Source organism: Armigeres subalbatus, chromosome 2, assembly GCF_024139115.2.
Source record: "Armigeres subalbatus isolate Guangzhou_Male chromosome 2, GZ_Asu_2, whole genome shotgun sequence".
Lineage (NCBI taxonomy): Eukaryota > Metazoa > Arthropoda > Insecta > Diptera > Culicidae > Armigeres > Armigeres subalbatus.
In genome coordinates this window covers 296148920-296162531 of record NC_085140.1, presented here as the reverse complement: position 1 = coordinate 296162531, position 13612 = coordinate 296148920, and the positions used below count along the sequence as shown (strand labels likewise).

At 43.2% G+C, this 13612-nt stretch overlaps 1 protein-coding gene across 5 annotated transcripts in view; it reads right to left on the bottom strand.

Moving 5' to 3' along the window:
• LOC134216565 (coiled-coil domain-containing protein 170) overlaps positions 1–10973 on the bottom strand; it is a 74924-nt gene extending 63951 nt beyond the window's left edge. For 4 of the 5 annotated variants that reach the window (XM_062695424.1, XM_062695426.1, XM_062695428.1 and 1 more), the window contains exon 1: positions 10368–10726. In XM_062695424.1, the coding sequence (XP_062551408.1) occupies positions 10368–10454 (87 nt within the window). In that variant the 5' untranslated portion in view covers positions 10455–10726. Of the gene's footprint in view, positions 1–10367; positions 10727–10859 lie in introns of those variants that run through there. The other variant, XM_062695425.1, reaches the window with a different exon arrangement.
• Positions 10974–13612: the final 2639 nt, after the last annotated feature.

Here is a 13612-nt window from a genome sequence, read left to right as displayed (position 1 = left end):
TCTTGTATTGGTCAATGCAAAGGCAGATTCATTTATCTAATAACTGATTCAGAAAAAGGGTGTCCAGTTTTGTTCGCAGCTAGGTGGCAGTTGTAACGTCAAATGCAGAATCTGGCCAAATGACAAACTTACTTACTTTTTACTTATGGATCCTGTACACCTCCGGTGGTGCAAAGGGCCGACTTGAAAGATCTCCATCCTGAGCGTTTCCCGGCTATCGCTTAAACCTGTTGCCAGGTTAGATTTCGGTCGACTTCTTTTATTTCTTTATTGAGGCTTCGCCGCCATGAGCCTCTGGGTCTGCCTCTGGTGCGATGTCCCGCTGGGTTCCAGTCTAATGCTTGTTTACAAATTTCGTTTCCGCCCCTACGTAGAGTGTGGCCGACCCAGCCCCACTTCCGATCCCGAATTTCTGTTGCTATCGACTTCTGGTGACAACGACGATGGAGCTCGTTGTTTGAGATCTAGTTGTGAGGCCACCAGGCCCGAATTATATACCGCAGGCATCTGTTAATGAACACCTGCAGCCGTTGAGTATTCTCCACTGATACACACCATGTTTTGCTAGCGTATAACAGCACAGATTTCACGTTAGAGTTGAAAATTCGTATTTTGGTGCGATCAATTATCTGCCTGTTTTTCCAGATATTTCTTTAACTCGCAAAGGCAGCCCTTGCTTTCTTTATCCGTGCGCTTATCTTTATCCGTGCGTTATCAATCGCATCTACCAGAATCTCGTCGATAACGATGAGGAACAGTAACGGTGATAGAATACATCCTTGCCTCAAACCAGCTACGACTCGGATAGGGTCGGACAAGACCCCATTGTGCCGATGATTTTCTCAGGAACTCCCTTGCGTCTCAGGGCACCCCACATATTCTCGTGATTGAGACGGTCGAAAGCTTTTTCGTAGTCAATGAATACCAAGTAAAGGGACTCTTGGAATTCGTTGACCTGCTCCAGAATGATGCGGAGCGTGACAATATATGGTCCACACAGGATCTTCCGGCACGGAATCCGGCCTGCTGCCGCCGGAGAATCGCATCGAACTTCTCCTGAATCCGGGCTAGGATAATTTTGCACAGAACTTTGAGAACGGTACACAGCAACATAATGCCTCGCCAGTTATCGCATACAGTCAGGTCACCCTTTTTGGGCACCTTCATTAAGATACCTTGCATCCAGTCGACCGGGAAAGTTGCGGTGTCCCAGATATTACGAAATAAACGATGCAGTAGTTGAGCGGATGTCATGGGGTCAGCTTTGAGCCTTTCGGCTGATATGCGGTCGACCCCTGGGGCTTTATTCGATTTCATGCTTTGGATGGCTGTTTGAATCTCTAGCGGTGATGGAGCTTCGGTATTGACGCGTGTTACACGTCGGATCCTAGGCAGATCATGCCGAGGTGGTGATGGCCTGGCTGGCACTTGAAAAAGTTGTTCGAAGTGCTCGAACCAGCGTTTCAGCAGGTCAGTTGGGTCGGTCAATAACTGATCATTCACGTCTTTCACAGGCATCGTTGCATTCATCTTCGCCCCGCTTAAGCGTCGTGAGATATCGCAGAGGAGGCGAATGTCCCCGGTTGCGGCGGCTCTCTCTCCTTCGTCGGCCAGAGAGTCTGCCCACGCTCGCTTGACCCGTCGACATGAGCGTTTTACTTCCTTCTCAAGAGCCGAGTATCGTTGACGGGCTAAGACTTTGGCTCCTCTGGTTTTCGATCGCTCTATCGCGGCTTTGGCTTCTCTTCGCTCCTCTATCTTTCTCCAGGTCTCATCGGTGATCCATTGTTCTCTGGGTGCGTAGTTCCCCCAAATTATTCTCGTTGGTGGTGATGAAGGCATTCTTGATGGCGGTTCTTTGGTCTTCCACGCTGCCACCTTCCGGAATATCTGCAGCACGCGTCTCCAGTTCTTCAACGAAGGACCGTTTCACCGTGGCATCTTCCAGTCGGCGTGTGTTGAATCGTCGTCCAATTTTTTCCTCATGCCGACGAATCCGCGCAATGCGCAGGCGTATTTCGCCGATGAGGAGGTGATGATCAGACGCGATATCGGCACTACGTTTATTCCGTACATCAAGAAGGCTCCGTTTCCATTTTCGGCTGATGCAGATGTGGTCGATCTGATTTTCTGTGAAGCCGTCACGGGAGACCCACGTGACCCTGTGAACCGGTCGATGAGGGAAGAGCGATCCCCCGATCACCATGTTGTTATTACCACAAAATTCTGCGAACAGCTCTCCGTTTTCGCTCATTTCTCCGAGACCATGGCGTCCCATAATGCGCTCATGGTTCGAGTTGTCGGATCCGATCTTCGCATTGAAGTCGCCCAAACAGATCTTGATATCACCCTTCGGAATTCTATCTACGACGGCATTGAGTTGACTGTAGAAGTTCTCTTTGTCTTGCAGATCGGCAGCATCGGTTGGCGCATAACATTGGATTATAGTAAGGTTTCGGACCCGTGTTCTAAATCTGGCAACGATTATCCTTTCACTTATAGGTTCCCACTTCGTAAGCGCAGAGTGTGCCTGAGCGCTTAGTAGGAAGCCAACTCCGCGATGCCGGGGAGCGTGTTCACCTCGTAAACCACAGTATAGCAGAACTTGTCCCGACGGCGTTCTGTGTTCTCCAAAGTTTGGCCAACGGACTTCACTCAGTCCCAGGATCTCAAGCTTCATGCGGCGTGCCTCATTGGCAAGTTGTGCCAATTTACCCTGCTGAGCTAGGGTTAAAACGTTCCATGTTCCTATTCGTGTCCGTTGTTTCGCGCTGAGAGTCGTCGCCGTAAAATCAGTCCGTATTCTTTCATTATCGGATTCTCGAACAAATTTATGTTTCGGGAACAGTAAGTTGTTGGCCCAAGGTTCCCTATCCACCGGGATGGGGCTGCCATCTTAGGTATAGCTTCCGGGGAATAGCATTTCATACTCAGCCGCTGGATGCCAGAACAGACGCTGTTGGAGCTGCACCTCCTTGGTGAACAGATGCTCGGTCAGTCTGCCTAGGATGTGGTGGGGTTCGACAGTGGGCTCTGTTGAACTCCTATAAAAAGCTGCATGTGTCCCCAAGCAGGCCCTATCAAAGCGACCGTGTGCCGCTCAAAGCGCACTAGCCTAGTCCTGGTGTTGGGTGGGACTTTAAACAAATTTGACCCGACTGACCGAGCGTCTGTTCACCAAGGAGGTGGGCAGACCCCACAGGACGCACCCTCTCACTCTAGCTGATGTCAGAAGGACAACAGTGCCCAGGCTGCACTACCAGCTAAGTATGCAACCCTTAGCTGGTGGTCAATTGTCATCGGAAGACCCGTGGAAGCGTGAGTATTGGAACTTGTGAGGACCAGAGCTATGTTAGGCGCCCCTTCCCGGATGTCAACTCACCATTTCGCAGCCCTGGCCCTGATTCTTTCACTTTTTCACACCCTTCATTTATGTGAATTTTTAAATCTCAGTTTCTTCACTTGTCAAGAGTACAAAGGTTAGAGGCACTTAGCAGCATGCCTCCCTCAGGTCCAACTTAATACCCTAAGTAACAATTTCCATGCCTCTTGGATTTATCTAATTCTTATTGCAGACTTATGACAGCAATCACCAAGCTAATTGCTCAGTTTTATTGGCGCTCTTATTGCTATCAATAAACCTCTCATAAATCTGCTGAAAAAGGCTTCAAACGTCAAATGCCTATAGACCATATGAACAGATCTATGGTTGTGATAAAGAGCGTAATAAATCTAATACTCAACGCTCGGATAAAGCTTCAATTTTTGGTCATAATGTGGTCAAATGAATTACCCCCATAAGAATGTTTACATTGCGAAGAGTTTATGACGGTGTTTAGAAAAAGCGAAAATTTTCTGATCAAATTCGATGATGGCCATATTGAAAATGAAGTAGCATTTCGCAGTCAGTGAAATATATCACTGAAATTCATGATTTAACGACATTTTCACCGCGTATCATACTTTTTCTGATAAATAATCTTATTTATTAATAATTTGTGCAAAAGTACTAATCGATTTAGTGGACGATTTGGATGTTGTGGTAATGAATATTTTCGTTTTATTTCCCTGAACTACGTTAAACTGCCGGCGCGTTGTGTTCAACCTTATTTTTTCACCAGCTTTGACCATAAAATTAGAAGCGCACTTCCTTTCAATGGTACTGAATCAAAAAAAAAACAACCTGAAAAAAAATAATATTTAGTTGTCATCATCATAACTTCCATCAACAATCCATTTTGTTATTATTTTTCTGCAAAGTTTTGTTTCTCTTTTTTCAAAGCAACATTTTGACACCTGCCGCAGCCAAATTCCATTTTTTCGGGTGGTTTAAAAAAGGTTTCTAAATGCTCTTATAATAGGTTTATAGTGGTTATCTGGAGAGGGCTTGGCAATATCTTACTCTTATAGAGGTCATCAGAAGGTTGCCGTGCATTATTTGGTTTTATTGTTAGATCTTATAAATTGATCTTGAAAACCATTCCTAGAGCGGAATAAAACTTGAAATGTTACTTGGGACTAGCACTTTTTTAAAACTTGAGTAGAAACTGGTTGATGAATAAAAATGGTCGACGAAATCGAAACTATGACGCAAAATAACAAACAAAAAAGTTAAAATAACTCCAACTTCAGAAAAATAGTACGAAAAATCCAGCTAAACTTCAGTAATTCAGTTCCAGGTGTCGTTGAGTGCACTGCTCTCCGGAGATAATTGAAATGGCTTGAGGCATACAACTTACCCCAATGGCCACGATCAAGCCTCTTGTTCCATCTGGTCATGAGAGTGTTCAGAACGGATATGAAATTCCGAAAATGTTTAAATTTATCAGACCGTAGATCCAGATATACAAAACACCGAAACATAAATTAAACGAAATCAGAAAGCTGAATATCACCTTTAGATCTCTAAAGTTGTTGAAAGCAGCATTTACGTTCTTGCATTGCTGCAGAAAAAGACAAGTGATTTTGTGGCTGTGCAGGTGATGCGACAAAAATGGGATTGTGAGGCCTTCCCAGCTGACCTTGATGAAATCGATGGTTTATGTTGCGCCATGTTGCCTTAAAATGTTACTTGGGATGTTCGCTAAGATTATTTAGATCCAGGGGTGCTTAGGCTCATCGATTTGGAGTGTGGAAATGACGCTAGCAGTGTCAGTCAGGACGAGGATGGGTTTCCTGGACGGGTAGGTGGCGGCGATGAATGCGACGTCTGCTTCTGCCAAGAAGAGCTGCACATATACGGGAGGTTGTCAGCAGTGTTGGTAAAATCACTCATAAATCTCAATCAACGAGCGCTCCCGTGCGATCGAAATCGTCTGCGATTTTAAAGGAATGCATCACGCTTGAATTTTTCATGCTAAAACGCATCATTTTACTCATTTGCCAAAAAATCATTTTGGTTTAAAAACGCATTTGAAATCAATTTGCGGGCAATTTTTTGCTTATACATAAAAGAGTGTTTAATATTTTATACGACAAACGTCAATTCACTGTTTTTAACGAACGAGAACAAAAGAAAACCTACGATGATTCAAATGGATGATTCAACTCATCCATGAGTTTTTAGATGCTGAGTTGGGTGCGTTTCAACTCACGCTTGATTTGAATCATCCATGAGTTTTGAGATTTTGAGTTTTTACCAACACTGGTTGTCAGAGACAGTGAAACCCGTCCCGGTGACCCCAATGCCCACTCCACGGACCGAAACCAACCCATCCGTAACCCTGTGTTCGTGGTTATGAAAATTCCTGCCATCGACCTTCTAAGAGCCATGGAACTATTACCGCTGCGGAAGTTTCAAGCTATGGAACTATTTATAATGGCTGATTAGTAGTGCCAGTACATCGCTCCCTGCCAGTGTACTCGCTTCACTGTTGGGAGACCGATGCCGGCCATCGTGAGCAGATTCCAACCCCCTTTAGTGAGGAGAGGGATTTTGCATTCTCCAGAGGTGGCTGCAGCGAACGTGGCGAATTTGCGGCAGATGGCAGATAGTTCTCGGTGGCGAAAAGGCAAGATGCTTGGCTCAGCACAGACAGACTCGGCTAGTGTTGAGGGTAACAATCCTGAGGGGGCTCTAACGTAGGAATTCAAAATCTGAGACAGAGTTTCGACAAGGTTATTGTGGGCGATACAGGTCAGTTCGAGGCCGTAGAGTAGGTAATGCTCACCCGCCCGATCTTTAACCGGAGCTAGGCTCTGGAGAGGCTCCGGTTAATGAAGAATTCGAAAATTCGAAATCTTTTTTTTTGGGGATGGGCTTTTCATCCAACTTGAGACTCGGTCTGGACAGCTGATGCTTCCACCTGCGGTCGTGTCCTCGTACGCATTTGCTGGCTGTCATAGTGAAGCCTTCTGAGTTGGCCCGCAGAGGACGGCACTGGCAGTGGATTTGACAGCTATAACGGAGCCCCCCAAGTAACAATGATAGCTGAACAGTGAGAGCAATAGCTGAACAATGGTTGGTTAATGGTGTTAATAGCTGAATAAGATGATAGCTGATTATCAAGTTGAACAGTAGCTTGTTGAGTATATAGCGTGTCTCTTGTTCAGCTTATCATCGTATGCTGAATATGATACTCAATAGAAGATTATCCATCTACTCTACCACTTTCTATCCAGCTTATCTGTAATATTCAATGGTGAATGTCTTGAGCGATTTTCGTTTCAGTGCACATGGAATTCTATGCCAATTTGAAGACGGGGCTGATGAACGGTCTTTGTTAAGTGCAGCGGCGTTTTTGTTCGGCCACTTCAAAACACTTCCGCTGACCCAACGCTGAGGAACAACAGTTATAAGTTTTTTCCCATTTTCTACCGTTTCTACTACGGCAAAACTGTCAAACGTATCTACAAATAAATAAAGAATACTTTTATCCACGCCTTGAAGGTATTTTATTTATATTTACCTGGATTTTTCTTCATTTTATTGGATTTTGCCGGAGATCCACTATAGTTGAAAATCTGGGCGAGCACTAAACTGTAAACAACAGCTCTAATATTTTTGACAACTAATCCATGTGTTCTTACAAGCAATCACATCGCTTATTCAGCTTCAATACAACCTTTGTTCAATACCTTCCAACCTTTATTCAGACATGACGGTATGTATATAGTTATAAGTTATTAAACCCGTACCATTCCAGGTGGAGCAGATGCTAAGGTAAGTGACTATCAATCAATGTACTCAAGTTCGATTCCCAATTATAATTATTAATTCGTATCTTTCAATTTCAGGCAATATGAACAGTGTATATACAGATATCCTTCCTAAATCTAGATCTAGAGTCACATGATAATCGGGCCAATTTTTTTTCGTGATGCTACATAAGTGATGATTAATTGAGGATTTGAACATGATTAAGCGACTCTAAAGCTTCATCTGGTCATATTTTTTGTTCTATAAATAGAATCATAAACGATGCACATTTGCTGCATTATTGCTGTTTAATTGCTACATAAAGGTATAAAAAGCGCTCTCACATTCCTGCAACCTAAAAATAAGCGCTTCTACAGCCTTAATTCAGCGCCCCGAAGAACTTTGAATCGACTTATGGCTGAATAAAATCACCAAAATTAGATGTTTAAGACCTGAACAAACGATTATAGTTCTTTTACGCAGCTTTTGTTCAAATGAAGGCTGATTTGTAAAAGCTAGAGAAGCGCTTAATCAGCATCAAATTGTTACCTGGGCCTCTGGAACTCCTGTTTCCTCTGGAAAAATCCTCGAACATTGGTTACCTATCATAGCTTGAAAAGAGCGCCCGTTGAGCAATTTCCGGACAAAAACAAGGAGGTTACCGGAAAATCCCACTCTTTTAACTGTTGGAGGATGAGGGGGGTCCAAGTCCTGTTGAAGGCATTGCAGATACTCAAGGAAACTAACCTCTCAACAACCTTGGAGACACAAGTGGTTAGTATTTTGGCCGGTACTCTGTGACATCTCGGGAGGAAATGTTGTTCTTGGGGCTGGGTACAACGAAGCTTTTCTGCCACTCGTTCGGAGAGATTTGATCATTTGATCATGCTTGGTTGATCAACTCCAGAAACCGAATTTTAGCGGAGGGATGAAGGTTTTTGATCATATGATAACCAACCCCATCGGGACCTGATGATATTACTCTTTGAGAGCGCAAAAGATAGCTCAGGGGCAGTAAACGGAGAATTAAAATTGGCGTTTTGTAGATCCGGAGGGACTCGAAAGTTGGTGGGAGACTAGGATTTCGTTTACGGAAACTAAACCGGAAAAATATTCACCGGAGCATTGGCCATCTCAGAGAGATCGGAGATGGTACGATCCAGTGTGTCGAGACGAATGGGAGAAGAACTTCGCTCATCACTAAGTGCGTTTACTTTTCCCCAGAGTTCGGCCAAAGATTGGCTGGGATTGACCGAGTCTAGAAAACCTTCCCACTGTTTTCTCTTTGCTTCTAAAATCACTGACCTGACCTGAAGGGCACTTGCTTTGTTGGGGTGACCGGCGAGAAGTCTCCGCAGTACTCCGAAGTCCTTCTTCTCGCCTTAACGGCGGCATCAAGGACGGTTTTGGAGAAATCGAGAAGAGTTGAGGATGTGTTTTATTCAAATTCGCGTCGAAGGTGATGGTCAAATGCCTCCGGCGTCGTAGCGCCATCTTGGCCTCCGGGTGAAGTCCGGGGGCGAAGCGTGGACACTGGACAGTGACCGATATCGGATAATGATTGCTCCCGCATAGGTCGGTGGACACTTCCCACTTAAGAGATGGAAGTATGGACCGACTGGTTGCAGTCACGTCGACGGCGGGAGCCGAGTGGCCGTTGAAGAAGGAGGGCGAACCACGTTCTCGAAATATTCGAGGAAAGCGATACTACGGGCATCAGACTTGGGGTCGCCCCAAGCTGATTGATGCGCGTTCATATTCCCCATGAGGAGAATAGGGACGGGGAGTTGTTCGTAATATCAGCAACCTTTCTCTTGATGCCCGGTAGAGAGCCACAGGGTAAAAACATTTACCACGCTGACTTGGTAATTACCTCGGAGACAGACTCCGACAACTGGAAGGTCTTCGCCGAGCTGAAGTACATCGAACGGGATATCCCGAAGGATCCCAATCGTCACCTTGATGGCCCATTTGTACTTCTCTCCAAGCGAGCGGTCCATGGAGGCGATACAACTCGATTGACCTCTTGAAGGCCAATGATCCACGGCTGACTGTTGTGCATGAGCAGTTCTAGGTTGGGAGGTTTGTTCCAGAAGCTGTTGATTTTCCACTGGAGACAAAAATTGACTTGCACCAGAGAGGTAAAAACAAGGTAATGCGTTGGGTTGCTGTCCCCCGGAAGAAACCGTAGGGGTGCCAAAATGTGTATGGACTCGTATGAGACTCATCAGATTTGTATAGTATCTGGACCCAGAGAAAGGGTTGTAAAAAGAAGCTTGTCATTATCTTTATCACTACTTTATCTTCAAACAGCTCTATTATCCATTAATTTCCTAAACATACATTTAATCGATTATCAATGACGATTATCAATCCATGACTAATGTTCAATCACTCAATCACTAACAGTCCTACAGAAGATTCAATGGGAAAAGAAGCACCAAAGTGAAAACCCAACTTAATTCACCGAGATACTGCCTTTCTCGCAACGGTCGATCATTATCAAATTCAATAGTGATCAACTAGGCTGCCCATGATCTCATAGTTGACGTATCAACTATTCGAAATTTCAGCGAATTTCATTTATTACTCGTTCACTACAATAATTCAACCGCTGCAACATCGATACGTTCCTTTTTCCAGTCCTCATTTAAGTACTTACGGGCTGAAATGTTTGAAATTTGCAATGTTTCTCCCTTGATTATTCGAAATACATGCGAAAGTGCAATGGTTGTTACGTCAACTATGGAATCATGGGCAGTAGGCTTTGCCCACTGTCGAACGCAACTTTTTGGAAGAAATTCGATTCACGATTACTATATGAAAAGTTGTCTAAGTTTTTCTTAGCTTTTGTGCGCACACATACACACGGACATCATACATTTGCTCACCTCGTCAAGCTGAGTAAATTATTATATATAACACAATGGGACTCCGAGGCTTCCATAAAAAGTTCGTTTTCGGAGTTAAATGATAGCCTTTCGGTACAACTTTGTTGTACGAGAAAGGCAAAAGCTTCGGTCATGTTTCACAGTCTTCTAGATAGCAACAAGTTATGATCATTTAAGTAACGTGAGGTAATGGCTTCCACTTAGTGGATTTGCACTTGCCCAAATACCAAAAACAAAAGCTGTTTGAGGCATTGCTCTCAGGATTAAACTTTTGTATAAACTGCATACCTAGTTATTCAGAAATTCACATGAGCATAGAATCATTGCTACAGTCTTACCTCATCTGTGCCAACAAGAATGTCGAAGATTTCCCAATCCTTATCACTATTTCCGGATTCTTCATCCCCTGTCTTCTTCTTTGACATTCTGTTGCTCGATGTGTAACAGAATTTTACTAACTAATCGTCTAACAGTGTATTGCACCACTACTAATAATTAACTCTAAACGCTACACACTAACGAATCAGACATTTAGCACAAGGATCCCATTCACGCCTCGAATAATACTGACGAATCGATTGTTTTCCTTCGGATTTTTCGCAAATCCTGCTTGTTTAGCACCGTGTTTAAAGCGTTGTTGCACTTCAAGGACGACAAACCGCTACTAACTTCCAACGGAACGGCTTCCGACTCAACCCTTCCCAATATTCCACAGCGAGTGAACAACCTCGGGGTGCCGTCCACCGCGAAACATAATCAACAATCGAGTTAATTCATTAAAGTATGCCGTCCCACGTTTAAAACTTCTTCCGATGAATATATGAACCTACCTGATGCGGGAAAGCGGGATATGTTGTTGGGACTGGGTGGAACAAAAAACTTCCTCCAATATGGTCGAACATAATTTCCGTCGTCGTCGTCGTTGGAGCTCCCAGCGCAACCGAGCGGAGCCACCTTGGAATTGTTTATTTTTGGCGGGGGTGTTTCCAAGGGGAATGTTTTGCAGTGGGCTCCATAATTCACTGTTTTGCCATCAGTCTCGTAGTTGATAGAGAAAAAAACTCTTATGGAATATCGATTGACTGGTAGGAATTACATTTTTTTAACCAGGTAATGCTCTGTTAAAATATCGAGTTCAAAAGAACTAACCCTTTTATTAGCATAACTAGCTAAATTGACTAAAGATTGACATAGCCTCATCTATCTATTTCTTTGTGGTATGATATTTACCAGAAAATCAAATGCCGTTTATGGCACGCATTATAATGCGTACCATTCTTCAGAAAACAAAAAAAAATCAAAATGTGCCATTCCCCCAGAATATAATTCCGAATAAAAATTACGCATGATTTCTTCTTCAATTGAAACATGATCTTCAGCTATGTTATATGCATCTGTGGATGTTACAATCCTTTATCAAACGCACAATGACCTAATTTTACACCGATGATATTATTTTACAGTTTACACTGTATGTAGCTAGCTTGTCCAGAACTGAAAGTTTCAATTTGCAGTTACTGACCTAAATACGTAAATTAAAATCTAAATCCAGATAAAATCGTAATATTATCCGTATTGCTAATGATGCGGTATTGACAGATTTTGAAAAGCGTCGCATTAATCCAAAAGCTGTCGGCAGCGACAACTCTTTGATCAATTTCAAGGTCCAAACTGCCCTCAAGCAAGGTATCGACGAATGACCAATACCGCTAAATTCACCCACATTTTAACAGCACCGCATGCAACTGAGCTGAACAGCATCAACTTGTTTTTCCCTCCGTTGGATACGTATAAAGAAGAAACAAACATATAGGAGCATAATAAAAGCACAAAAACGAAAAGCCCTTTGAGGCGCACTTGCACCGAGGAGATAACGAAGGGCTTCACAGCCCTTCCATTGTATTGTTCCCAAAATAGGGCGTGTTTCGAAAGTGTATCATTCGAACAGGGATGCAGAATGCACTGGATGCACGCTAAGGGCCAAGCTGCATCCGCTGCATGCAGGAGTCTCGAGCCAAGGTCCGAGTCCGGCGGGCTACACAAAACGATAAATCAATATTCTTGGGCTCCTCTCGAAAGGGAACCACCACAACAACTCGGATAATGGTCAAATTGTATACCTCTTCGAAAGAACTGGCGCGGCAGCAGCAGTCTGCCGGCGGAACGAGTTGTTTCTGTGTTCGTCCCTTTATGTGGATGCTGTCCCTTGCTTATTTTTTTCTTTCTGCCTTTGTGTTTTGAGGATTTTTCTTTCAGCTCCTTTTATGCTGCGAACGCTCAAAGATTGGTAGCAATTATGCGGGGTTCCTTTGTTCTCTGTTTCTTATGGACGTCTGGTAGTTTGTTTTCGAGAAAAAAACATAATTGCTCAAACCTCAAACTCAAAAGTCTGACTGATAAAGGAGGTTTTCGAAATTGGCAAAAAAATGTAGTGTAATGTGAATACAATAGCATTAGTGAAATAGAAGTAATATTCATATACCCTGGACAATCGAGGAATCTTTCTACCCGTAAAGTTTCTAGACCAGACCCGAATCGAAACCAGCCACATTCCCATCGCTAGGTTGAAGAAGGCTCAATACCAGAGTGATCAAATTTACCCTGTTATACGTTTTTTGTTGCTTGCATCATTACGGTAAACATTCGAGAATTATGGTAATGCACACACGTGGTATGCTGGTGGACGATAAATTAAAGAATGAGCAAGTTAAGGGTCTAGTACAGGGGCTTAACACTTCAGCATAATCATTGTGCATAGGCAACATTAGTATGCTGATATGATAGTTAGGATACGAAAAGTTGACGTATTCTACGGGGCACCAAGAATGTGCCTTTGAGTGAGAAAATCAATCTCCGAAATTTTCATCTCAATCGTTTGGTGCATGACCTGGCGCATTTGATTTGAAGTATGCATGAGGTTTACAGTCCAAATACATAGGAGCTAATCGTCTTGTCTTAAATTGGAAATTATTTTATTGGACATTTTTTGCAATGTCTCAATATTAGAAATTCTATGAAGTTCATTGGTACTATACCACGGAGGCAACTTCAGAATCATTTTCAAAATTTTATTTTGAATCCTCTGGAGTGCCTTCTTTCTGGTATTGCAGCAACTAGTCCATATTGGCACAGCATACAACATGGCTGGTCTAAAAATTCGTATGTAAATCAACAGTTTATTCTTAAGACAAAGTTTTGATTTTCTGTTTATAAGTGGATAAAGACACTTAATATATTTGTTACATTTGGCTTGAAGGCCTTCAATGTGATTTTTAAAAGTAAATTTTTGGTCCAGCAAAAGTCCTAAATATTTGGCTTCGCTAAACCAATTAATTGGAGCCTCATTCATAGTAACAATATGTCTGCTAGAATGTTTCAAATAAGAAGCTCTCGGCTTATGTGGGAAAATTATAAGCTGAGTTTTGGAAGCATTCGGGGAAATTTTCCATTTTTGCAAGTAAGTGGAGAAAATATCCAAACTTTTTTGCAATCTACTACAAATGACACGAAGGCTTCGTCCTTTAGCTGAAAGGCCCGTGTCATCTGCAAACAAAGATTTTTGACACCCTGGTGGTAAATCAGG